This window comes from Lepidochelys olivacea (genome assembly GCF_965140295.1).
Source record: "Lepidochelys olivacea isolate rLepOli2 genome assembly, chromosome: 12".
Lineage (NCBI taxonomy): Eukaryota > Metazoa > Chordata > Testudines > Cheloniidae > Lepidochelys > Lepidochelys olivacea.
Window position 1 is genome coordinate 39,370,752 of NC_140422.1, and position 26,509 is coordinate 39,397,260.

Below are 26,509 nucleotides of genomic sequence, written 5' to 3' on the forward strand. Positions count from 1 at the left end.
ACATCAACACTATTACCATTATCAACCAAACTTGTAATCCCATCAAAAAAAATATCAGATTAGTTTGACAGGATCTATTTTCCATAAACCCATGTTGATTTGCATTCTTTATTAATCAAGTCCCAGATCAGCTGCTCCATTACGTTGCCTGGGATCGATGTCAGGCTGACAGGGCTATAATTACTTGAATCATCCTGTTTACCCTTTTTTAAATTGGCCCAACGTTCACTTTCTTCCCATCTGGAAGTTCCCCAGGGCTTCAAGATTTATGGAAAATCAACTTTAACAGTCCAGTGAGCTCCTCAGCCAGCTCTTTTAAAACTCTGGGATGCGAGTTAACTTCTTCCTCTCAGCTGATTTGGTTCATAAAAGTATATAAAAATTGAATGATCTAGAAGAGGGAGATCAGGAATTGGTGTCCTTCCTGTCCCCTAACACAAGAATAAGAAGACAGTCAATGAAATTAAAAGGTGGGAAATTCAAAACTGACAAAAGGAAATGTTCCTCTCACAACTTGTGATTTAAACTGTGGAACTCACTGCTACAGGAAGTTGTGGAGGCCAAGACCTTGGTGAGCTTCAAAAAGGGATTAGACATTTATATGGATAACCGGAATCTCCAGAGTTATAATAAATGATGGCAAAAATTTTGGAGGGCTACTAAACCTCCTGCTTCAAGGGTTAAGACAATCTAAGAGACAAGGATGAGATGTAATGTGAGGGGCAGATTAGCCCACAACTGCCTAATGCAGATTGCTTCCATCTTCCACTGAAGCATCTCGCACTGGCCACTGCCAGAACCAGAACACTGGACTAGATAGACCTGGGGTCTGGTCCAGCCTGGCAATTCCTATGTTCCTAGGTATTTTAGAGACCAGAATAAGAGATGAGGAAACTGAGGCACAATGATGTTGGGAGCCTGATTTTCACTATTCACTGTTGCTTTGCACAGCTTGGGTAACCGGAGAATACAAAGAGCCAGGTATGCGTCTCACTGGCCTTTGCTCTGCCCAGTTACCTGTTCTGTCTGCGGACATATGCATGTGCAGTTGCATGTCCGTTTGTGAAAATCTGGCCCTGAGTCCCAGATTCTCTGGTGCCCTTTGTTCACCTTGCACCCTTCAGCTCCAGGGAGGAAGGAGCCCTAAGTGCCTTGCTCAGAAACACATGAACTTGGTGGTAGTGCTGGGATTAGCACTCAAAAATTCCTGGTTCCTAGCCACATACTCAGTCTGCTTGGACCATCCTGCCTTTTAAAATCAGTCAATATATTAAATGGTAACCTGGGGCTGCCAGAGTCTGACCCCTGCCTGCCACCAGTAGCACAAACCCAAAGTAAAATGAAACAGTCAAAGGAAAGGTACGCACAAGAGTCAACAACAGGGTAAAGCAGCTCATGTTCAAAGCCTCCCACACACCATCTAATGCCCTGTGCCATGAAAAAGAGACAAACCATGTTCCACCCCCTCAGCGTACCAGAGTTGTCCCCCTGCTGTTCCATTTTCCTGCCTAATTAGTTCTTGTTTGCAAAGCCCTTTGAGATCCTCAGATGAAAGGCGCTGAAGAAGGACAAAGCGTCATTATTTCTGACTGCCTCAAAGAAGGGCTCCTCGAGGGTCTCACAGCTGGGATACCAATTGTCTCACCGACATGCTAATTTGGAGAGCCCTGTGATTCTCCAGGTACGGTCTGTGCAAAGGAATCCAGTAGGGAGGACGCCTCATTCTGTCTTTGCCCCCTCGAGCTGAGAGATCGCTGTGCCAGCCAAACAGCCAGCAGCAGGGAATTCCTATCAGAGCTTGTAAAGAAAAGCTTCAAAGCTCACAAAAGAGCAGGCTGCAGACCCATCAGGATCCTCGTATCAACACCGCTTCAGCAGAGGCACAGAGACTTCCTGCTAGCAGCCAGCAGCTTGGGGCTCGATCCACAGGGTGTATATGGGGAATGTCCCTTCTACACTGAGCTTCCCCAGCTTGGATCAGAAATAATTTCCCATCGCTTCGGCTGGCGTCTTGTGTTGGCACTAGCATTACTGTTAACACCATTGCTTTGGGCGTTCACTGCAGCACCAGTCACCTGGGGATGATGGAGATCTTTTAAATGCCATTTAAATTCCGTTGGAAAGTCTGTGTGTCAAAGGAGATGTAACGGTATCAGGACCAGCTGAGGAGATGCACCTGGTTCGTGAGGCAGCTCTGAAACAGTAAACATTCATCTTTCACTGTGATCCCGTCCTCATGCCAAACAAGTTAGATCTGATTCAAAACATTTTGCATGTACAGCAAGCCAAAGCTCTAAGCGGGAACGGTTTGGTCGTACAATGATGTGACACCTGTCGAAACAGCCGTCGGGCCTGATTTGGAAAGTCCGCCTCTAATTTGTTTAAGCAAATGGGAAGATGTAGCTTTGCACCTGCAACACCTGACTGGGCCCACAGATCAGGGAGTTAAATGGCTAACTCATGTGATTTGCCCCCACAATTAATGGTGAGCACAAAATGTAGGCAAAGTTGGTTGTGAGTGTAAAATTGTGCTGGCAAAATTACAGGGCTGGGTTGAGGGCCACTTTACAAATGGGGCCCCAAAGTGGCTAGGGCTAAAGCCCTCGGTCCAGAGCTTACATTTCCGGGTTAGGAGCCCGGGTTGGACAGTTGGGAATATCTGGGGTCTAATCATGTTTTGTTTAATGCTGTTAAATGGCAAACCCTGTTCCAATGTCACAGTGTGGCTGGGGCTAGCTAACAGGGCATTGCTAGGGAGATGTTTAGGGGGAAGCTCTTCATATCACTGAGGTGACGTAGGTGGAAGCAGGGCTATCCACGGAACTAGCTTAGAGCACCCGCTGTCACTAGCTTCTGGTAAACTGAAATATTTCCATAAGGCCAAGTGCCTGGCATGTATCTGTGTCACAGGTGGGGTATTGTAGCTGCATGGGCTCTGCAGGGTGCGCTCAGCTCAGCTCACACTGGGTTTCATGCTGATCACCCCGCTTAGCCCAGACAATACTCCTTGCTCCCACTCCACTTTCCTTCTATTGCATTTTTGCCCCACAGATTTTCTACAGCTGATCTGCAGTCTTCTTCCCCCAGAAACAAATAACTGAGTGAGATAACGAGGGAGCTAAGGAAGAATAAGCCTAGAGCCTTAGAGGGTGAAATTCAACCCAGCTCAAGGCCCATGTGCTGCTCAAGTCCTGCTTCATCACCGAGGCCCTCTGCAGAGGGGTGAATTTCACCCTGTGAACACTGCAGGAGCAGAATGACACTAAGAACCACCAAGAGAACTCAAGAACCCTTGGAACGGCTGGTCACAGTATTAGCTGCCACCGTGGCAGCAGGTTAAAGTCACTCACTTTTTTCTTTTTGCTTATCTACAAAATACATTTCCTTTCAAGCTGAGGTTTCGCTGCTTACTAATGTAATGGCACAAGAGAATGGCCGTTAGCCCTGTTCCTCACTGGGTGAATTATCAGAAGTTCTAATTAGGATGACCAGATATCCCAGTAATCTCGACTGTCCCGATATTGAGCGGGTTGTCCCGCGTCCCGACCAAAGTACGGTCGGGACGCCATTAGTCCTGATACTTCGTTCGGGCGCGGTTTTGTTGTTTTTTTTTTTTTTCCTTAGGCGGCAGTGACAGGCATGGGGAGCGCATTTTCAATTCTTACACTCACCCAGCACGTCCAGGTCTTCGGCGGCACTTCGGCGGCGGATACTTCAATTGCTGACGGGCTTCGGCGATTGTAAGAATTGAAAAGGCACTCCCCCTGCAGCGGTCCTGATGTTTTGTATTTAGCATCTGGTCACCCTAGTTCTAATGCCATTTAGAGGTCACCTCTGTAGAAATTATAGTGGGCCTTGTATGTGGTTCTGACTATGGACCATAGGTTCACAGAGCAATGACAAGGCTTCCTGTCCCCATGTCTGAATTGTGAGTGGAGCTTCCTGTGATTCCTACAGGGAGAGCTGTGCGTTTATAACAAAGGGCTTGGAAAATACAGCTTTGAAATAGGTGTTTTCTCTTCTGAAGCCATCAGTGCCCATTGCCTCGCCTTCCCCTTTGCAGGGTGAGTAGTTGGGCCTTTGTGGGCAGCTCCCCACTGCACAAGCACCCTGTGTGCATAATTGGATGTAGAAATGTCTTCTAGTGATTGCAAAGGCTGAACATTTAGATGTTTGATTTCAGCAAATGGCTGAACACTGCTGGTGCAAAAGGGGAGACCAGAGTAAGGCTGGGTTTAATCAGGCCAGCTGTGTCCTAATGTCCTACTTTCCTGGCAGTTCACTGCTGGGTTGTTTTTTCCCTATAATTTGTGCTAGCTCTTCAATCCTGCAGAGCCAGTCTAGCTACCGGAGCAGGGCTGGGGCCTGTTCCGCCTCAGGCATCGTTGGTAAAAGAGGCAGGGAAGTTCTGATTCCAGGTTTTTTCATGTTGCTGCTGTACGAAGCAGAAAGCCCGCAGCCTGGTTTTCACATGCCCAGCTGGGTTTACGGGCTGTGTTCCCTGTAAGCTGCGCACTTGGGCGGCCGAACAGGAGAGATTCAAATGCCGCCCAGCTGATTAGAGATCGTGCCAGCAGCATGTGTTCAAGTGCCCCTCCCTCCAGGTTGCTCCGTCCTGCAGCTGCTCCCGGGACCCTCCTGCTGGCTGTGCAGAGTGTGGGGAGGGTGCTGATGTCAGGGTGTCCCCCTGCCCCTGTACCCCATCTCCGCAGAGCAAGGGAGAGGGGACAGCTTGGCTCAGGTCTCGGAGCGGCTGTGGTGAACGGTGAGTGACTGAGTGCCTCTCTTAAAGTTACAGTGCACTGTTTCTGAGATCTTCCCAGAAGCCAGCTCACACAGTCTCTGTTTTTTGTTTCTACTGGTGGCGCACATCTGCACATACCTCGGTACACATAACAAAATTTATTCTGCACGTGGATGGAAAAAATTAGAGGGAACATTGTTTATGGTGCTGGCAGATAGAAAGCATGTCTTTGAGTTGTAAACTTCATGGAGAATGCATCTGGAGCTAGCCAGGAACGTCCCTTCTCGGGGCTGATGGGAATGCACTTGACAGCACGTGTTGGAATAAGGCTGGCCTTTATCTATAGGGACCATTAATGCAAAAAAAAAAAAAAAGTTGTAAATAACATAAAGAAACTGACAAAAGCCAAGAAAGTCCCGGTTGTAATTGACAAGCCAGTGTGGTGGCTCAGTGTTCACTGGTGTGTCAGCTCTGTGCTCTCAGCACCACCAGTTCGTGTCCCCACGAGGGACTTAGGCTGACACTGTCATGACATCAAAGATTGCAACATATGTTTCTGAGGACGCCCTCCTTCTTCCGCCCACATGTGCCTTTTATTTCCAGACACCTGGGTTCAAATGTGCCCTAGGTCAAGAGTGAAATGAGATTAGTGCTCTCGCTCTGGTTCCCAGTGGAGATTGTCTCTATCACAAAGCGGTCCTGATGCAGGACTTGCTTTGTTGGCAGGCTCCGCTTAGCACCATTCTGCAGGGCTGATGAATGATGTCACTGAGCAAACATTTCTCAACCGCTAGACCTCTAATTTAATTTCTCTTTTTAATTGTGCACTGTGGGTCAAATCCATCTCTCGTGTAACTCCCTTGGCATCAGGGGGCGGAGCAGTCAGGATTGTTGGTAAATTGTGTAGTTAATTGCTTGACCACGCTTTGGTTCGGTATGAAATATATTCAAAAGACCAAGTAACTGCTGTCAGTCAGGTTTATTGCTGAAAGTCAATAATCATGTAATCCAGGAAGAAAGGCTCAGTACAATACTGGTTTCTGGGAAGCTATCCCATGCAGCGCTGTTAAATTCATCTTACACAGAAGTTACACGTTTCAGCCAGCAGTATTTTTAGGATGACTTTGCAAGTTACAAAACTCTTTACACATCACTGAAGTCCAACCCATCTGTTCGTACCAGTTCCTTAACGTGCTGTTCTGTTCCTTCCTTGTCTTTGTTTTGGATCCTAGAATTCCAGGAACTGGAATGTAAAGATACTTTCTCCACTTGTAGCAGGGCAGGACAGGCATGTATTTTGCCTTTGATGAATTTCTCATTGTCTAATGCCAAAGCTGACTTCAGCTTTGCAAAGTGTTATGGGATACTTAGCATAAGTGAATGGGATTATAGAAGGACATAGGCCAATGTAGTTCATGTAACTGCTAGAAGTACATATATACACAGTACAATGATAGAGTGGTATTATGTGCTTAATGCATATTGATAATGTGATACATATTAGCCCATCATATATTGGTCAACAATATTGCTAACACTCTGTAATGGGTGATAAAGTTGACCTAATAATTCAACTCTTAACATAGTTCTGGCAGTGGGGTCTGCCAGTGGCGAAGACACTCTCCAGCCCAGTTTTATCAGGACAGTTTTTCCTATGCATTCCTGCTGCCCCAGAAACTTCTTCCAGGAAACACAAAATGTCCATGTGTTTCATTTCGTCAGCCAAAATGTTTGTTGCTTTATAAGCACAAAATGTTTGTTCATGACACATTGCTATCCCCTGTAGAAGTGTTTCTGTGTTTACCAGGAACAAGTGATCCAATAGAACGAGTGCTCATTGTGATGAACAGTGTTAGGAGTGAGAAGTCTAGTAAGCGTGGACATGCTTAGCGCTGTCCTTCTGCTCAGAAGAGCATGTTAATGACCCTTGTTCAGTGTGTCGTCATAAACTCCTTCAGACACTGACACAGACAAATCCTCCATTCTGAAAAATCCACCTGTTAGGGTGAGTCAGCCGGTGTGTTTTCGTGTTCTGCGGGCACTGAATGAATGGACTCGCAGCAGACGGTGGAGTGTCCAGCATTCAGACGCCGCAAGGAGGCCCATGCGTGCCTCAACAAGCTTCCAGCACTGCTGGCACCAGATATGATTTCAGGGTCTGAGGGGAAGCCATTATTTTATTTTAAGTCTGCATGTGGGAGGGGGACAGTCATTAAACAAACAGCAGCATCTTCTTAACTAGTCTCACTGGAGTAGGAAACCCCTCTTGGCAGGGAGCCATCTAGTGCTCTGTTGTTCTGGATATACTGGCTTACTTGATAGGCTGGTAGCAGATGGCACAGGGCAGAGGGTAATGCGCCTGTCCTCTGTGCACCGCCATTCCCCGGAGCCCTGGAGGAGTGACACACATAGTATGCCCTGTCCTGTCAACAGTGGAAGGGATATCCAGTCTCAGCAGCTCGGGGTTTAGAGAGAAGAAATGGGAAGGGAGAGAAACCAGAGAGAGGGAGAAATCACAGAGCATGTCCCTGGGGTTAACAGCAGTAATAATAATGCCAAGTAGTAACACAGCTGTCTGAGGCCACAGAGTATTTGCATCAGACTAGGGGTGTTGTTGATACTGGTGGGACAGGAGCCATCCCAGGGCAGAGAGGTGGAGCGTGGGGGTCCCACTCCCTTCTCCCAGTGAGTGCCCCCATTCACCCCTGGTTACTGTTACCTTCTTTTTCTTATTGCTTAGTGACTATCTGGGAAAGTAGCAGCTCCGGGTGCGGCTAGTAGGAAGCAGAAGTTTTTTGAGAACCTTCCAAAAGTGGCAACATGGAATCCAACTGGGATCTGGCTTCTGGCCAACCAGAGCAATAGCAAGTACTTAGCTTGCTGAAAAGAGTGTCTGGGGGCATTGGAGAGATCAAAGCTGCCCCAGGACTCAGGTGACCCAGCTTGCGAGGGTTATCTGCACGAGGGAGAGTGAACGGAATCTGCCCACACACACACCGCTCCTGGTTCAAGACAAGGGGGTGTAATTAACGCCTTGGCACATACGACAGGAGGGTTGGTCTTGACATCCCAAGCAGAAGATGGTGAAGTTCCAGGAGGAGGATGAGCAGAGAAACCCACTAATTTTCAGAGGGTGCTACCAAAAGATCCCATTTTTGATACTTAGCAGGCGCACTGCTTCCCCCTCCTGGGCCAGCCTCGAAGAGGAAAAACAATGGCTTTCCCAGTGACATTGCTACATGCATTTCTTAAGGAGATGGTCATGAGAAAGGCTGGAGAGCTGAGAAGCCTTCCCTGTGGACCCACACACCTTGGGATCATGCCACATCAAGGGGATAGCAGAGATGCTTTAGAACAGAGAGCTAGATCTCCACCTGGGAAAGAAATCTGCAGTTGTATTATTTCCTATCTCACGACCTTCACAGGAGCGATCAGGGGCATAATTTCCAATCTGCTATAGAAGCAGAGAAACTTTCTATCAGCTTTTCTAGTAGACCTTTCACCAAACCATTAGCATCGGCTCCTCGTCCCAAATAGCAGCCGTTGGGGAACTGGGTCCACTCCAGTCTTCTGTGCTGGGTGTTATATTTTCTCAAAGCTGGGCACAAACACTGTCGCTTGCCCTGGGTCAACTTAAGCCCAGCCCATATTTGTGAACTCAGCCTTCCCCAGTACACAGCTAATGGCAAAGACATTTTGTGTAGAACCAACCCCCTGTTCTGAACCCCCGGTGCTTTCTGTCATTCCAGAGCAGCTCCCTTATCAGGAGTGGCTGGACCCACACACACTAGAACACTGTACTGCAAAAGGGGCTGTCTGCCTGCTAGTCTGTGGTGGTGGTTTCTACTTTTTTATGGTGTCAGAGTTCCTGCAACAACACCAAGCACACCTCTAAGAGCTCTGTCCTGCGGTGCTAGGCTAACACCCCACCTACAGAGCGCCTCCTTCAAGGGAGCGCAGCCCAGTTAATTCAGATAAAGCGGGAGATAAAGCTATGGGGGAGTGAGTGATCTCATCAGTCACAAGGTACTTTCACTACTGACATAGAGACCTGAGTTCAGATACGTATCACATCTCCAGCTGAATTCATTTGGTCGACTTAACCCATTCCTATTGGACAGCTGTCTGTTTCACATAACTGGCACCGTGTGTGGAAAAATGGCAGCTCCACTTTGTGTAAATAGTGACGGGTGACATGGACACCGCTGTTTGCTGTTGAATTAGGTCAAAATTCCCTCTCTTCCTGGCTTCTGTTTATGAATACACCCCCGGTCGCTGGCTCAAGCACCTGGTTCTCCACGCCCGCTCCTCACTCCTCAAGTCGCATTTCAATTAATGTTTCATTCTACACATCTGTCAGTCTCACAGACTGCCCTGATGTCTAGAAAACACGGGTCATTTATCACATGGGGCATGAATTCCTTTCAACCGCCAAGAGTCAAATATCAGGAGAGTCCCCGCTTAAAAAAAATTCCCATCTCTTTAAAATATTCAAACAGTTCTTGATATACATGGGCACACTTTGATTATTGCACATGAGAAACCAAACTCAACACAGGAAAATCTGGGGATAATGTATCGGTTTCTGGTTAAACTGGGGGAAGTGACACATGCGGATACAGCATGTGGACGCCCGATTCAGTGGAAATGCACATATTGTTGGAATTGACCCAGATTCAAAGCCTGGGTCTAGCCGCTCAATTTCGAGGAGGAAGAATGGTCCTGTGACACTCAACAGCAACTGCTCCAGCAGACTCAGGTGCATGGTGCCTGGCTTCAGAGAAAGGCCAGTCCAGAAGTATGGCATCATTGGAGAGGGAGGGTGATCCTAAGGGCTCCATAGTGGGCAAAGGAGAGAGAATCCTCATTATTAGGGCCCTAGCAAATTCGCAGCCATGAAAAATGCGTCACGGACCATGAAATCTGTTCTGCCACCGTGAAATCAGGCGTTTGGTGTACTTTTACCCTATACTATACAGATTTCACGGGGGAAAACCAGCGTTTCTTAAACTGGGGGTCCTGACCCAAAAAGGGACTTGCAGGGGGATCACAGTATTGCTGCCACCCTTACTTCTGCGCTGCTGCCTTCGGAGCTGGGCGGCTGGAGCGCGGCGGCTGGTGGCTGGGTGCCCAGCTCTGAAGGCGGTGCCCTGCCAGCAGCAGCGCAGAAGTAAGGGTGGCAATGCCATACCAGGCCATCCTTACTTCAGCACTGCTGCCTTCGGAGCTGGGCGGCTGGAGTGCGGCGGCTGGTGGCTGGGTGCCCAGCTCTGAAGGCGGTGCCCTGCCAGCAGCAGCGCAGAAGTAAGGGTGGCAATGCCATACCAGGCCATCCTTACTTCAGCGCTGCTGCCTTCGGAGCTGGGCGGCCGGAGCGCGGCAGCTGCTGCCACCTACAACTCCTTTTTGGGTCAGGACAGATTTAAGTAGCTGAAATCATGAAATGTCTTGTCTTTAAAATCCTATGACTGTGAAATAGGCCAGAGTGGACCGTGAATTTGGTAAGGCCCTACTCATGGAGAACTAGAGCTATTCATCTCTGGAAGAAACTATTTGCAAGCCCAGAGATAGCCACTGAGCATCATGGCACTGGTCGGTCTATGCCCAGCCTGGGACCATGCACCGAGATACCCAGAGCTGAGCACATCGGAGAATCAAAGCAGTCAGTCCCTTTGGATCCTTCTTGCTGCCTCTTTCACGGAGACCCCAGGCTTTGCAGCGTGGTTGGCTGAGTTTCGTGGGCCAGCTGATAGTGGCTACAGTCTCTCTGCTACTGAAGCTTTTTGGGGTAGCCTCGAATACTCCTGGCCAGCCTGTTCTGCAGCCGTTAGGCCAGACCTCCCACGGCTAGGAGGATATTCTGAGCACTGTGGCTCCCTGTGTCCTTTCACTTACCAGAGTTCCATTTTCCGAACCAGCATCAGAACCAGCAGGGGGAAGCAGGTTAGCGCCAGGGGGGCTAGCGAGGAAGGGCTCTTGAACTGCAGCAGTGCTGATTTCAACCACTCAGGCCTTTGTCTGAGGCTCCTATTTCATGAGCCGTCTCCTTCCGATTTGCGCTTTCCCACCAGCAGTGCAATCAGGTTCGTCAGTGAAACCACAGTGGGGAATCAAGCTCAGTGTGTGGACACAATGCAACTGTGTGTCATTAACGAGAGAATGGAGATTGATGGATAGGTTAAAGCTAAGAGTTCTCTTGTGCTCCTGTCAAGAGTCTGCAATTGAAGTCAGTAGTCCTGAGACACTCCCCCACCCAGCCCAAAGGGTGACAAAGGTTCTATTAGCAAAATGTGACTAATCATCTTAAGTAGCTATCGAAGTGCAGCCCAGCTTGTTAAACATTTAGCCGGGCTGTGCTGGGATGACCTCTCTCCTCAATCTTCCCAGACTGCAGTACAAGTGACTAATTATTTATTTGATCACACCTGCCTCACTCGCTCTCTGTGAGCCCTCCAGAAAGAACCATTCTAATTCAAGTCGCCGTTTGGTAAAAATCCAGTCCTTGTAATGAAATAGCACCAGCCCCCTCTTTTCATCATAACCAGGTCTGGTGTGGGTGGGGTTAACCCCAGGTTTAGAAATCAAACTCCTCTCTAAAGCCTCCAGCACTGTCTGTTGTGGTGGAAGTAGCAGGCAGCACCTCCCCACACACGCCAAACACACTCGTAGCAGGTGTGGGTCCCACTGGGAAAGGATTAGTTGGGTTCTGCTGACTCCCTAAGGCAGGTAACTCATTACCCTAACCAGAGGTGCAAGGGGTGGAGGTGGCTGTCTAGAGAGAGTGAGGAAGGATCTAGCAGTCCTGGTGCAGAGACCTAGGAACAGCCAAGCCCAAGGAAAAGGTCTGAGATGAACCTCATGCTTGATCATTGTTAATTGTCAATAAAACCAGGAAGGGGTGAGCTGGGAGTTGATCTAATGCGTGGATTGTGTCCAAGCACATTGGGAAAGGAACCAGCCCACAGCAGAGGTAATGCATCTTCTTATTTGTACAGCTTCAGATTCAAGATTTTTTATTTAGGAAGCCAGAGTACCACTCTTCACTTTTCCTTCTGGTGGGTGGACAGTCCTTTCTGGGAGGGAGGCAAAGCAAGGCTATCTAACCTGCTCTCAGTCTATTGGTATCCCTATGTCGGAGATCTCCACACCAAGCCCTGGGGACAGTGTGTGTCATCCCAGTGGGGCTGCCTGGAGCCTTAAGATGCTCAGCAGAGAATCTCTTCAAATGCTTGCTGGCCAATAGCAGATGTCCTGCAAACAGCAGCCAGCAGGTCTTTTCCAGAGATGAGTTTTGACCAGTGCTTTGAACGTGGCTCTGTGGGTGTGGTGGCACATGCTAAGCAGCAGCAGTAGGACCCACTGGATCCACGGCTGGCAGCACGGAGGGGTGCTATCTGAATTGATCCGTGTGGGAGTGGCGGGACTGGGAAAACAGGCAGGGCCATGAGGAGGAAACGGCTGCTAAGCAGCATTTGCTCTGCTTGCAGGAGACACGGCGGTGTATAAAGAGGGCATGTACTGGATCAAGGGCCGCACCTCTGTGGACATCATCAAAAGCGGAGGCTATAAAATTAGCGCCCTAGAAGTCGAGCGCCATCTGTTAGCGCACCCCAGTATTGCAGGTAAGGTGCAGCACCTTGTGTTCTCTGCTCTTGGCTTTGAAGGGGTGCGGGCAAATCAAAGTGTTATTGCTCAAGGTGAAGAGCTGTACCTGGAGATGGTCCCAGGGCAGGCAGGCACTGGGCAAGCTTTCCCCAGGCATCTCTGTCCCAGCTTGCAGTGCCCCCCAGGCCTCCAACTGACAGGAGACTGGTGAGGATGCTGAATTGGGTCAGAATTATATTGAAGCCCAAGTCTCAAGAGTGGGTCTCTGAGCGTGTTTGCAACCATGGCCGCCCAGTAACAATGCCCCATGAGCTGCCTGTGGTAATGTACATTGTTCCTCGCAGAGCTCCATTCTGGCCATGTTAGCTGCCGTGTTGGTTTGGTTTTGTCTCTATGCTGTGCAGTAATGAGGATAGAAGGCATATGAGGGAGGTGCCGTTGGGGAGCCTTGCTTGGGTCACAGCAGTAACCCAGAAGAACCCAATGTGAGACTGCCTGAGGGTTCTTGCCTGGAGGCTGTTTCACGGCCTTTCCATTAGCAGGGTTGGGTGTGAGTGACAAGCAGACTGAATTCAGAGCCTCTGTGACTGAAGCCAGGAAACTCACAGCCAGGTGCAGATTCAGCAGCAGCTCACGTCAAATTTTGGAAATGATAAATTTTCATTAAACCTTCCCTGACCTCCTTGCTGACCCTTCATTCGAGGAGGGAATCAGTGCACCACCAAGGCGGGGTTGCCCAGTAGGGGATGGAATAAGTGCAGGGCAGGACAGTTCTTTCTTTATCCAGGCTACTTGGGGAGCTTTTCCGCTCTCTGTTAGACCCTGCCATTGGAAGAGTTCCTGATATTCTTCTGTCAGCTCTACCCTGTTACTCCTAGTAAATCCCCTCCCTCTACTCCTCTTCCTCCCCACCCCCTCGATCTTCTCCTTCCCTGTACGTGGCTGTTCCTGCCCACCTGACCATTGTCTCAGCAGCTTGCAGAGTTAGCTCTTTTACACTCTTCTCCTGGTCTCTTGGAAATGGGGCTGAGTTGCTTCAGGCTGAATCTTTTGCTTTTTCTCCAGATGTGGCTGTGATCGGACCTCCAGACGTGACGTGGGGCCAGCGGGTCAGTGCTGTGGTGAAATTGCAGGAGGGTGAGATGCTGTCTCTCAAGGACCTGAGGAGCTGGGCAAGGTAAGTGCCAGTCATGGGACAGTGCACAGCAAATGCTGTAGTCTGCTATTGGTGGGGTTGATAGCACCACCTGCTATTAAGGTTGTCCGATACTTCCCATTATAATACCCTTTCATTTGCTTATAACTTTGCCAAACTTCAGCTCTTTGGGTTGCAGTTTCCATGGGACTTGTATGCTGAATTATTTTAAGTTTTAGCCAATATGGTTCAGCCATTTCCAAGAACAAATTATGGGGGGGGGAAGATACATTGATTTACCATAAAAAAAAATTCTGGTTACCTTTTCTTTGAGAAAGTCTAGTGCCTACGTGCTTTGGAACAGGGCTCTGAAATGTAGCCAGAATTGGCCACTGAGTCAGGAATGTGCCTTTTGCTGTTCCCATGAAAATCCACCCAAATTTGGCCACGTTATAAATCTCTGAAAAAACTCAGTTCACACATGCTGTCAAACGGAGAGGACAGACCAAGTGGGGTCCTGCAGGGGATAGTCCTGGGGCTAGTACTAGTCAACATTTTCATTAATGATGATGATGATGATGATGGAGTGGAGAGTATGCTTATAAAATTTGCAGATAACCACAAACTGGGATGGGATTGCAGGCACTTTGGAGGACAGGATTAGCTCAAAATGATCTTGATAAATTGGAGAATTGGTCTGAAATCAACAAATGAAATTCAATAAGAGCAGTGCAAAGTACTACACTTAGGAAGGGAAAATATGCACAACTGCAAAATGGGAAATAACTGGCTACGCAACAGTACTGCAGAGAAGGGTCTGATGGATCACAAATCAAATATGAGTAAACAGTGTGATGCTCCTGTGTAAAAGGCAAAGGTCATTCTGGAGTATATTAACAGGAGTGTTGCATATGAGACACATGAGGTAATTATCTTGCTCGTCTTGGCGCTGGTGAGGTCCCATCTGGAGTACTGTGTCCTGTTTTGGGCACCACACTTTAGAAAAGATGTGAACTATTTTAGAGAGTCCAGAGGAAAGCAAGAAAAATAAGAGGTTTAGAAAATACAGTCTACGAGGAAAGGTTGGGAAAGTTTAGCCTAGAGAAAAGATGGCTGAGGGGGACCTGATACCAGCCTTCAGATATATGAAAGGTCGTTATAAAGAGGACAGTGATCAATTGTTCTCCATGGCCACTGATGGGTGGACAAGAAGTAATGGGCTTAATTTGCAGCAAGGGAGATTTAGATTAGATATTAGGACAAACTTCCTAACAGTAAGGGGAGTTAAGTACTAAAATAATTTACAAGGGGAGGCTGCGGAATCCCCATCCTTGGAAGTTTTTAAGAACAGGTTAGAGAAGTGGCTGTTGCCGATGGCCTAGGCTTACTTGGTCCTGGCTCCGCTTTGGGGGACAGACTAGGTGCCCTCTTGGTCCCTTACAGCCCAACATTTCTATGAGTCTGTGCTCAGGAGACACTGTTCAGGGTTTAGCAGCTGCAATCCCGAAAGATTCCACCCTCACTGGCCTGCGCCGTCCCCTCACTGCTCCTCGGTGTGACTGCCAGTCGGAAGGGCTTATAATATAGTTTGGTTGTGTGTAATTATTGATGTAAGTGCAGAGTGATGGAGAGGCAGCATGGGTCCTATGTTCTAAGAGATCAGTAGGAAGACATGGTTTCATTTGGAGACCACTCATAGACAGCTCAAAGGGGCGTCTGGTGTGAACGGCCCGGAGCAGCGAAAACACACTCAGGGTGTCAGCCGGTCTGGTAGTTTGGGGCGTTGGTCGCCAGAAGGAGTGAGCTGACTGAACCCAAACAAAACCAAAGTGGTGCACTGGGTTAGAGCCGAGCTGTAAAGCAGCACTGTCTGCCACAGGACCTGGGGCTGCAGAAAGGTCAGCAACTCCTGAGAGCCGGGTGCTAACTACTCGCTGTGCAGGTGGTAATGGAAAGGAATGGGCTGCGCTCCCCAGAAGTGCGCTTGACGAATGGTGCGGTAACGGTCTGATTCTCTGCCACACTAGTGGAAGTTACACCCTCGAAAGCTAGAAGGGGCTGTGCAGTGAAGTGGGGGAATGGGGCACAGTCACTCATGGAACACACAGTGTAGCAGAGAACAGGAGCTAAAGCAGGGACCTTGGGGCAGAAGCATCATGTTTCCTCCCCACTTGTTTCCACCAAAGCGGGGACCTTTGCTCAGGTCTCAGCCGATAATGCTGCTATCTTCCCCCCATCCTCCTTCCTGTCCATTTGTTCATCAGCCTTGGGAAGCCCGTCCATCAGGTCTCCTCTCCATCCCAGCGGGGGGCCGTAAGGCCCAGCACAACAAAAGGAGCCCTTCCAACACCCATTTGCAGGAGCAGTTGCAGTAAAGGTGCCTGTGGCTCAGAGGCAAACAGTGGCACAGCATTTCTGCACTGAAACCCTGGGCTAATTTTCCAAAACCTGGCCAAAAGCTATTCATTTGGGCTTGACACGCTAGGCACAGAGCCAGTACTGATTGGAGGGAGAGCCGGGCCAGGCCCCGAGGACCCTGGGAGTCTCCGCAGCAGCCGAGCGATGGAGAAGCAGAATCTCTTTTGTTTATTATCATTGTTGTTGTTATTATTTATTTTACTATTCCACTAGCAAACTATATAGTCCTGGAGCCATTTGTGTTCCTGGAGACTCCTTTCCCTAGGGCTGCAGATCGTTCTGGGGAGGCTGGCACTATTTCACAAACAGTAGGAATACTTGTTTCATCAAGGGCTGCACAGCTGGCCAATTAAAGATTCCCCTGGATTTGCAAAATCGCAGTTGGAAGACTACAATTGAGGAAATGGAAAGAAGATTCTAGCTGGCCAGCTGCTGCTCTGATTAAACAATTACTTAGTGGGAGAAAAAAATCAAACAAAGGAACCAACCCCACACTGGCTGGTCCAACAGAGCAGCCAAGTCTGAGCCCCAGCATCCTGCCTCCTGCTGTCACTGCCTCCCGCAGTAAAAACATATTCATCCTTTTACACCCACTAGTCTGGGAACCCTGAAGATACCTGGCAGTCTGCTCCATACCTTTACCTTGATTCACTCTTGGAATCTATGGCTGGGACTCACCTCCTGGAGAGGGGGAAGCAGCTCTAATGTATTCGCAAATCTCCACTAGCAAAAAAGGGATGTACCTCCCCGTCACTGGGACTGAGGCGTTGAGACGGGAGTGCGGCGGGGGGGGAAGTTGGAGATGAAGGCACCACAGTGTGTTCGTTTGATAGCCGCTGTGCTTGTCTTACTGATAGGATTGGAGTTGTCTCCAGCAGTTCCCTTTATCCTTACCTGTTACAGCCCTTGCCCACATAGCCACCATCCCACATACTGTCTAGACGGCAGTTCAGAAAGACCATCCTGGCCTGTCTCAAATTAAATCCTTGACTCTAAGCTGGTGCCCAACAAGGCACAGTCCCCAGAATGCCAGGATGCAATGCTGTTTGTAATTACTCTTTAGCATGAGCCCTGCAGTCACAGATGTTTCCTGTGGCACTGTCTGAACCAGCACATGCAGGTGTGCCCAGACGCTTCAACCAGTCCTCCCTTACTGTCTCCAGTTAGTGCGTCTTCCCAAAGCACAGGCAGGGAGATCTGTGCTGCTCTGTGACCTCTCTGCTTTTGTCTTTGCCTGGGCTTTGTTCGCCTTTGTCTAGTCACAATCTGCCCTTCAGTCAAGCCAGTCCGCAGGGAGAGAGCTCTCCCATCTCCTCTGTTCACGGTGCTTAGACCCTCTCCGGCTTACACTGTGATTCTTTGCCGTGCGCAGCAAAGATAGTGAAGAGAGGAGAAATCCAGCCAGTGTCTCCTGTGCCTTAGAAGGGGCAGCGAGAGCCCCAGGAAGCATCCCTGCCCCTTGCCCATGTGCTGTCTGGTGCTGTCTCCCAGCACCACGCTCATGCTGGCTTTTCCCCTCAGTCCACGTCGGTCCCTCTCGCTCTGTCTCTCCCCTTTATTTTGTGTGTCACTTACGTTTGTTTTGCCCCTTTCTCGCACTCCCTGGCAGGCGACACATGTCCCTCTTCAGAGTGATTCATTTTGCAGCTTTCGCCTCCAATCTCATTTCATGGTGACAGGCGCCATCCTGAGTTAGAGCCGTCCATATGGCAGGATGTGTTGATCGTTGGGTTTGGAAGGGGGAGGAGGGATGGTGGTTGAAGAGCTCAGTGGACTTGGCATGTTGCATTAGAATCAGTGTTAGGGAGCTGCCTGTCGGAGTTGGTTATGGCCCCAGGTTCCTGATATGCAGGCAGCAGAAGGCGAGAGACAAGCCCCCTGCTCTTCAAAGGCTGAAGAGACTTGGTTGCTGAGCTAGCTCTGTGCTGAGACTCCCTCCTGTGAAAGAGAGAAGGAACATGGGCCTGCGTGTGTGGAAGAGCATGCACATCTGTGCGAAAGGGCACACAAGTTAGCCTGGGCAGAGTTAGCCATTGAGCATAGCTGGCCGGCCTGCGAGCTCATCTGTTACGTTCTCAGCAAAGCAACTAGTAACGAGGAGACCCACTTAGAATTGTGTAATTCTGCATGGCTTTGCTTCCTTAATGATATTACTCTGCGTTTATCATTTGTTTTCCCTGCCACTGCTAATCGTAAGGATTGATTAGTATCCATTCGGAGCTATCCATTCTGCTCACTGAAGGCAGTTCATCCTCCCCTCTCTGGGGGCACGCGCAGAGGTCTGTGGTGCATTTTTTAACCAACTGGCGTGCACAGGCAATGGGGGTGTGAAGGGACTCGGAAGCCCAGTAGGACTGTGATTGTCTCGTCCGTCCCCAGCCAACAGCTGGTTTGGGTCACAAGTGACGTGAGTCTCACTCGGTATCTTAGAGGGGACGTCCCCATATCCCCAGCTGAAAGTGACTCCACGGCTGACACTCCCAGCAAACTTGGGAAGGGCCAGCTGCTGCGGAGGCATCTCACTCAAACACGCTGCACCTCTCCCAGGGCTTTTGGCACTGTTCTCCCTGCTTCCCCAGCTCCTTGGGTCTGCACAGGCCCTACTGGGAGGGACCTGATTTCTAATTCCCTATGCTAGGAAGAGGCTCTTACTGCCAATGCGTCAGCTCCCCCCCGCGAACTCACGACTTTCGTCAAGCCCCAGGTGTGGGACTCCTTCCCTGAGGGTCTCTCTGCAGCGCCTCCCTGGGCTTGGAGCCATACCTGGGCTTGTGTGTGTCTGAGTGAGCCAGGGCGCTTCCTGAAGCTGACACACCGGTGATGTCACGCTCCTGTGATTGTGAAATCATAGCCCAGCCCCACAGTGGAATGAACTGGGAGAGGGGGCTGCTCACACCAGATCCATTATGGTCATCGGCAGTGATGAGGCCGCTCTGGTGGTGAATCCTTAGGAAGTGGCAAGTCGTGGGTCCAGCGAGGGCAGATGTCACACGTTAACGGGAGGCTGCCTGTCCCATGGTCTTCCTGAAATGACTCTCCTCTGGGCGGGATTTCACAGATGCGTCCATCACACTCAGATCCGCTGAACCTTCCACGCCATGATCTTGCTGTGTTGCCAGAATCCTTTGTTTCCTCTATGAGCCTTGCCAGAGCCCTGCCATGTTGTCCCACCATAATGGCCCTGTTTACAGGTGTCTCTGTTGTGCTTCGCTGGGGAGCTAGTTGTGGACAGATCTGCTTGGTCCTGCACGACTAAGAGGATCATGTTTACCCCCAGTGGTGCAGTCTGTTAAGGCCGGGATTGGGATTTCTCAGATGCATTCTGTTGCTGGCTGTAGAACTTGAGTCGTCTGCCAGAACTGGGTTAACCCTTCACATTCCTGGAAAGGGAAGCTTTGCTCTGTGTGTGTGTTGCATTAGATGAGGAAAGGGTTGTGATTAACCCTTTCCTTGCAGTCATAGAGTCAGAACCCTTTTCTCTTTCTGCTTTATTGGATGTTCTTATCTCAAGTTTTTTAACCCCTCAACTCCCATGTGTGCCACCATCCCATGATTTGAGGGAGCCCCTCTTGAAGTTTCATCTTCCTTTTACTGTATCTACAGCGACTGCTGTCCCCAGAGAGAGTGGAGCATACCATCTGGTGGCTCTGGAAGGGAGGTACCACTGTAATGGTGAGGGTTATTGAAAAAGTATGTTTCTGTGTTCCAGGGACTCCATGGCGTTCTACACTGTCCCCACAGAGCTGCTCCTGGTGGAGGAGATCCCACGCAATCAAATGGGAAAAGTCAACAAGAAGCAGCTTCTCAAGCACTTCTACCCAACCTAGTGAGGCACCAGGCTGAGAGCAGGAGCCAATCGAGATGGCTCTCCCCGTCATGCCTGCTGCCCAAATGGAGTCTCTCTGAGGAGCTTTCATGCGTCCTAGTGCAATGGGTTTGCCTTGAAAATGATACTAATCAGGTGTTGTCAGTGATTTCTGCAGTGGCGGCTCTGTGCTTGTCATGCTGGGATTGTCAGTCAATAAAAGCTTGTTTTATTCCACATGGTCTCCTCATTGGCTGAGCAGGACCTGGAGAAGAGCAAGGTTATGTTCCTTCTGTAGGAGCCATGCTCAAGAGTCTCAGAGCCACCCCCCCATCGACACTGAGCAGCCAGGCCCAGGAATAAATTGTGTGTGTGAATACCAGGGAGGTCTGAAATATTTTCAAGTAAGAGGAGTGTCCTACGTGCATGCCAGGGCTGATAATGGAGGACTTCGGCCTCCTGAGGACTTGCTGGACAGTCCCTGGTCCACTGAGTTGTGTTTAGATGGATGGGAGATGCCAAGGGGAGCAGGCTGTGTTGGGGGTTGGGCTGAGGGGAGAAGGAGAATGTCGCCATGTATGTCCCATCGTTCAGTCCAGCATCCCTCCTGCAGGCTCAGGCTGATGGGATCCATTCTGCACCCCAGGGAGAAGCCATGTGGGCTGGAGTGAAATGGACCCAGCCTCGTTGCCAAGAGTCCTGCAGTCATTGTCCAGGCAGAGCTTGGTTTTGAAGGGGGTTTCCACCTGGCTTCCTGCTTTGGACTGCGGTGTGCTGTCCCCTCCACCAGTTTATGGCAATTATGGCATAATCCTGCAAACCAACAGGAGCTGATGGCATTCAGCACAGGACAGACGGTGACCTACCCAGCTGACTGTGCCCAGGCAGTAGGAGTCAGTTTGTGACAACAGGCCCTTCCCATTCAACGTGGGATGAATGGCTCTGTTTACAAGGGTGCACGGTCACGGGCTGCTTTGCCATTGTCTCCGGCGGCAATTCTCCAGGAGTTTCGGGAAACTTACAGGGTAAGCGCCAGGAGGACACCGAATTATTTGTCTCTTCTAAATCAGAGTCTGAGTTATATGGAAATGGCCTTAATACCCGACAGGGGTGGTCCCTGTACCATGCAGTCTGCACAGATAGTCAGCAGCGAGGCACGCAGAGAATCTACTTAACACTGTGTCGTTCCCAGGTAAGAGTGGCACATGGCTAGGACGGACTTTACACTGTAAGATGAGGTCTTGGCATGGAGGGGAAGATCTGTACAGGAACTCCTGAACTCCTTCCTCCCTGTCTTCGTGTCTCTCTGCATGCTCATCCTAGCTCTTCTATATCTCTCAGCCTCAGGCCATATGCAACTCATCCCAGATGAAATTACTCTTTAAATTAAACTCCTCTCTTCAGCCATCCGCAGTGATGCCTGTTAATTCTGCCTTGCTTTCCGCGCTTCCCTCCGACTTTCCCCCCGTGGTGGGATTTTTGTTGTGCTTTGTTTTGTTTTTATGGAGCAGTTAAAGAGTCCGTCATTTAGGGGAGTCTAATCTCTTTGTGGGAACGTCTAATAACCTGCTGTAAATTGATATCTGTCCGTTGGCATGCTTCACCACACGCCTCCTTCTGTTTTCCTGCAGATGTGAAGAAGCAGTAATTAGAGAAGCACAAATAAATACAAACTGCTCTTAATAACCCACACGCAGCTCTCTCTCTCCTCCCCGCTCTGTGCCCAGGAAATGCTTTCTCCTCATGGCTGCCCTGGGCTGTCTAAGTGCAGACGTGATGGTGGTGCCCATCCAGGTGCAGGGTTTATGCAGGCCCATGTGCTTTGTTTTGACCCCAGGCTTCCCTTCTGCATGGAGAGTGGACTTCAGAGGGGCCGTGTCTGTGGGTATTCTGCCTGGCGGATTCACGGGGCGCTGTTGCCATTTGCCAGCGTTTCAGGAACAGCGCCTGGCCAAGCCTTCCAGGTGAGAGGAAATGATCCAGAGCCCCCCTCCGCCAGAGGGGTGGCAGGGTCCACAGGCTGCCACCCCTGCTAGCTGTGGGGAAACCACACTAATGGCTGGTGGGGGAGGAGGGTTCCCACCACTGCCAGAGTGGAAGGGAGCTGGTTGGGGGCTGAGGACAGATCTGAGCCTTGATTTGCTTTCTTTGCAGAGTTTGTTTTAAAAGCAAAGCACAATATACAGAGTTGGGGCAGGGGGAGGTTTAGCTTATCTGAAGCATGCAAAGGCTAATCCCCCAGGGTAATACACAGCACCCGGGAAGTAGAGATCACCTGCCAGGAACCAGCCCGTGGAAGTGGCGCGCAGGGCATTGGAGAGCGATCGGGCCATTCTAGCCGAGAGGCACCTGGGAGATGTGACTGTAACACCAGGACTGTACCTCCCACGGGAATAATCATAGAAGGGGCTAGGTTCCCAAAAGCCAACATCCACATGAGTGGAGAGCCGGGGCCCTTTCGGGGGGAGGGAGGGGACATGTACACGGCCTGCAGGTTGGGCACCTGTAAAATAGGCTTTTGAAATCTGGCTGGAGATGGTGCCTTAATGTTTTGCCTGGCGACTTCCCAGCTGATCCGTCCTCTCGTTTGCAGACGGATTCCGAGCCCATCCCTTAGCTCCCTGCCTCCAACCCCTTTGGTAAGGCACTGAGTCCAGCTTCTCAGTTTCCAGCAAGAGCTTCCAGTCCCCAACTCCCTGTGCTGAGCTGCTGCTTCCCCCTCCCTGCTTCACAGCAGGTTGCCGGGGCCTTCTCTGCTCATCATCCGTCAGAGCTGCTGACAGCTGTACCGAAGCCCCCCCACCTCTGTGCAAACACTGTGCTCATTTCAGATGCTGCAGCCTGCTCAGAGCAGACCCCACGGAGATCTTACACTCCACTCTCAAATTAGAAACAGGAGCCAGGCACCGGGGGAGCTGCGCTACTGACAGCTCGATAAAAATCTGTTTGCTGCTTCCTCCTCTCACACTCACCTGGCTACGGGGGAAAAACAGTCACAAAAAGCCTTTGATCTCAGCTGATGGGCTCCTTGATAGAGACTCGCTCTGCTCCCAGGAAGTGTGGCTGTCCAGGCTGCCTTGATGGGAATCTCTCTCATAAAGGTGGCAGGAAACCCTGTGCTCTCTCCTTCCCGCCCCCACCCACCTCCCCACTCAGCCATCCCAGGAAAGATCGAGGCTGGTACTGGAGGGGAGCGGGTGGCCTAACGCAGGTCAGTGCTGCGGCCCAGCTGGTACTTGTGATGTGCCCCACCACCTGGGCCCTGCCCACCCCTGGGTGTACAGGAAGCAGGAAGGCAAGCTGCACTTTGCTGCAGATTTCTGCATCCCAGCACACGCAGAATGGGGATGTGCGGGGAAGGCCCCATAAGGAGAGAGTCGGTTAATGTAGCAAACTCCCGGCAGGCCTGGTGCACGTCACCAAGATTCACAGGGCAGGGAGGTGTTGTTTCAATAGTGTCCACAGGGGGTGCTGCAGGTCAGGACTGAGGGGCGTGGGGATCTCTGCTGGGCTAGCAGAGGGTGGTGGGAGGCTGCGCCGGGGGACACTGGCAAAGCGGCGTATGGGATGCTCACCCGGCACTGGCCCACGGTACGCTCCATCTCCCCACTGCCATCAGCCCCTCGTCTGCATGGGCACTGAGCACGCTGGGGGTAGGAGCGATCTGCCCCCAAGAGGATAAAGCGGGTGTGTGGAGGATGCGCTCCTGAGCGGTCAAAGGGATTGTGCACTGCGTGTCCTGTCTGCTCCAGGCACCCACGCATCATTCCAGATTCCTCGGGGGGCGGGGGCGGAGCCGTGCTCCCTGCCCGGGCCGTGCGTGCTCTCTGCAGCCCTGTTCCCAGGGAGGCCAGGGGCCTCCGCTCGGGGTTCAGTGCTGCTCCCACAGCCCTCTCTGCACACGCCTGATCAGCCGGCGCTTCTGTGTGCCTGACGTTGAACAACTCTTCGCACTCGGCTTCTGGAGAGAGCAGCAGCTCCGCCACCGCCGGCCATGGTGGAGCGATGGTTCCTGGGTCTGCTGATAGCCTGGCTCAGACAGCCGAGGAAGAGAGCGTGCGGGGGGCTGGGGGAGTGTCACCTGTGACTGGGTTCAGGGAGAGCGACTGAGCAGTGTATTCGTGCAGAGAAAGTCAGGGAGATACGGGACGGGGGCGTGTGCAGGCTGGCGGCCGGGATGGACTCTGCTCAGGAATCGCTCCGTTCCTGTTCCCACGCCAGCTGTGGGGTGAGGTTCGAGTGAGACCCAGGAGCAGCTGGGCCCGGAGCGGGCGCATCTCCTGCCAGAAGAGAAGTGGGATGAAATTCCCGTCCAGGTCCTAGGGGTCACCAGGCTAGAGCGCGGCGAAGGCAGGGCTGAAATCAGCCCTTCGGCTGCAGTAGCTTCCTGAAGGTTGGGTAGTTGGAGGATGGGCTATAACACAGAGGGAATGACGCCTTCCTCCCCCCTGGCTCTAGCTGGGCTAGACTGAGCTCTCTGGGGCAAGGGCTTTCTGTCTGTACAGCCCCGAGCCCAGCGGCCACAGTGAGGGTGCAGCTCGCACGGCGGTTCTGGCGGCGGAGGCTTGCAGAACACAGGGGAATAGTAGAACTGTAGTTGAGTGAAGCAGGAAGGCAGGAGCTGTCCTCGGGCGCTCTCCCAGCCGCAGCCTGGGGCCATCAGCCCTGAAGAAGTGCTGGGTTGCTCGTGGCTGGATGAAGACTGGGATGTACAAACCTCTCCTCCAGCTGCCTCCGCACCCTGCAGACTCCAGGCCTGCCCCGCAGGGCCAGCCAGCCCCAGTCATGGGTTACGAGCGGCTCCCCTGAACTGTGGGTTGGCTCCCCTGCCGAATCAGGTGCCTGGTGCTCCGGCTCCAGTTCCCTCCCCGGCTGCCAGCGCCTGCCAGGGGTGATGAGCGGTGGGGGAGATTCTCTCCCCCCGCGCCAACCGGCCTGTCTGGGTGACTCCCCAGCCAGAGAGAGACCAGCCCGCGGCTAGGCAGGGTGAGCGGCGCTGCTTCCGAGCAAAATGCCTCGTGGGTTGCAGGGAGGCTGAGGCTGTCATGAGACGGGGTCACATGGCCACCGCAGAGCAGCCCCCCGCACGCCTGCTCCCCGCTTTCAACCTGGACTTTCTGCCCGGCCTGAGCTGGGTTTGCTGCAGACGCTGGGCTTGGGCGTGCTGTCCAGCCATGCCTGCCAGGGCCCAGCTGCCTGGGGCTCTGGGACATTGGTGTGAGACGCCTCTGGAGCAGCTGCCCCCAGGCATGCAGTGGGCACAGCGTGCCATGGCCCTCGGCTGAAGGTCGCCGGTTTCCTGGAGGACAGGGAGTATTGATAGGCCGGACCTTTATAAACGGATTTTTGTCCCTGTTTGACCTCAGACGTGCTGTGGAAAACAGACCCAGAGGCTCCTCAGAGGCGGGGGGAATCAATAAGCTCCGGGAGGCGGAGGGAATACCCTCGCTGCGAGCAGCAGAGATGCCGGGGCGCGGGAGTGGGAGAGGGGACCGTAAACAGAGGCACCTGCGTGGCAGATTTTCCTGCCCCCATGGGAGCGGACTGAGGCCATCCATCTTGTGCTGGCAGCTAGAGGGCAGGCAGGATGGATGGTGGGTGGGAATTGAACTGGCGGCTCGGGGGGCTGGGGCGGAGGCCGGAGGGGAGGAGTAATCAGGCCCCTTGCTGTGAGGATGATGGAGTGTCCCAGCTCCTCGCGGTGGCCCCGGAGCCTGCCGGGGGAGCGTCTGTGGGAATGCAGCCAGCCCGCTGGAGCATGGAGGGTGAGGCTTGCAGGGGCGGAGGGGTGGGGGGGGGAAGAGAAGAGAGAGGATGCAGGGGAGCCGTGATCTCTGCACCTGCTTTTCAGAGAGCCCACAGGTGACTCCGCACCTGGCTCAAAATCCTGGGGTGGGGCGGCGGGCAGTAAAGTCCACTGCCCTGGGTCACACTGCTCAGGATGGGGGGGCGGGGCACACGTGGATTTCACCAGTGCCATGGCAGCGTTAGCAAGAGGGGAGATCTGATTCCCCTGGAGATCCCAGGCTGTGATGATGCAGAGAAAAATTTCCCTAGAAAAAGGTTATTTCTTTAATTTGGGGCCAGGGAAAGTGTCGGGTCAGCACTAGTGGGACTGCTGGCCCCTGTTACCCGCAGGGCAGGGCGGACTTACCCAGAGCTCCTATGGCAGTCCGGGGGGGCCATCCAGGCCATTGAGGGGCTGTGTCACGACTTGCCCTGCAGCTGGGGCTGCCTCCCAATGCTTTGCTGCTGTAGCTCCCACCTGGGCTCCCCATAACAGTCAGACAGCAGCTGATCACCCCCTGCGTGTCTGTGTCTAGCCACAGCTCTGACCCCAGCAGCCCATCCGCAGACACCGGTCACACTCTGGCTTCCAGCAGCCTTGGTCACTACTCGCCGGGTGACACTGACACACTCCCCATCCCCAATTGTCCCCAGAAATGTGTTCTGCACAGCCCTGCCCGCTCCTGGACAGTCCAGATAGATTAGGGCCATTGCCTCTCTAAGCAGATCAACGTATAAGAGTCTGCTACCTTAGAGGAAGTTACCCAAACAATCCACAGCACTGGATTAATTTTAATTAAAGCAGCCTGTTCCTCCCTGTCACACTCCGTCTCTCTCTCCGGCCCCTGGCTGTGTGTCCTCCAGCTGCATATGCAGTTTTATGGGCCTGCAGAGACATTTGGGAGCGAGAACACCTGTGAACTTCCCTGGACTTTTGCAAAGCTGTCGCCACTGCTCCAGGACCGTGCGGAGGAGAGGCAGGGAGTTCATCCGTGGAGAACCCATCATTTCAAGC

The 26,509-nt window shown here is 51.8% G+C and overlaps 1 protein-coding gene across 1 annotated transcript in view; it reads left to right on the forward strand.

Moving 5' to 3' along the window:
• ACSF3 (acyl-CoA synthetase family member 3) overlaps positions 1 to 19,944 on the forward strand; it is a 105,761-nt gene extending 85,817 nt beyond the window's left edge. Inside the window, exons 8-10 of the mRNA XM_084644853.1 lie at positions 12,232 to 12,366; positions 13,415 to 13,526; positions 19,612 to 19,944. Coding sequence (XP_084500979.1) covers positions 12,232 to 12,366; positions 13,415 to 13,526; positions 19,612 to 19,729 — 365 coding nt within the window. The 3' untranslated portion in view covers positions 19,730 to 19,944. The remainder of the gene's footprint in view (positions 1 to 12,231; positions 12,367 to 13,414; positions 13,527 to 19,611) is intronic.
• The last annotated feature ends 6,565 nt before the right edge of the window (positions 19,945 to 26,509 follow it).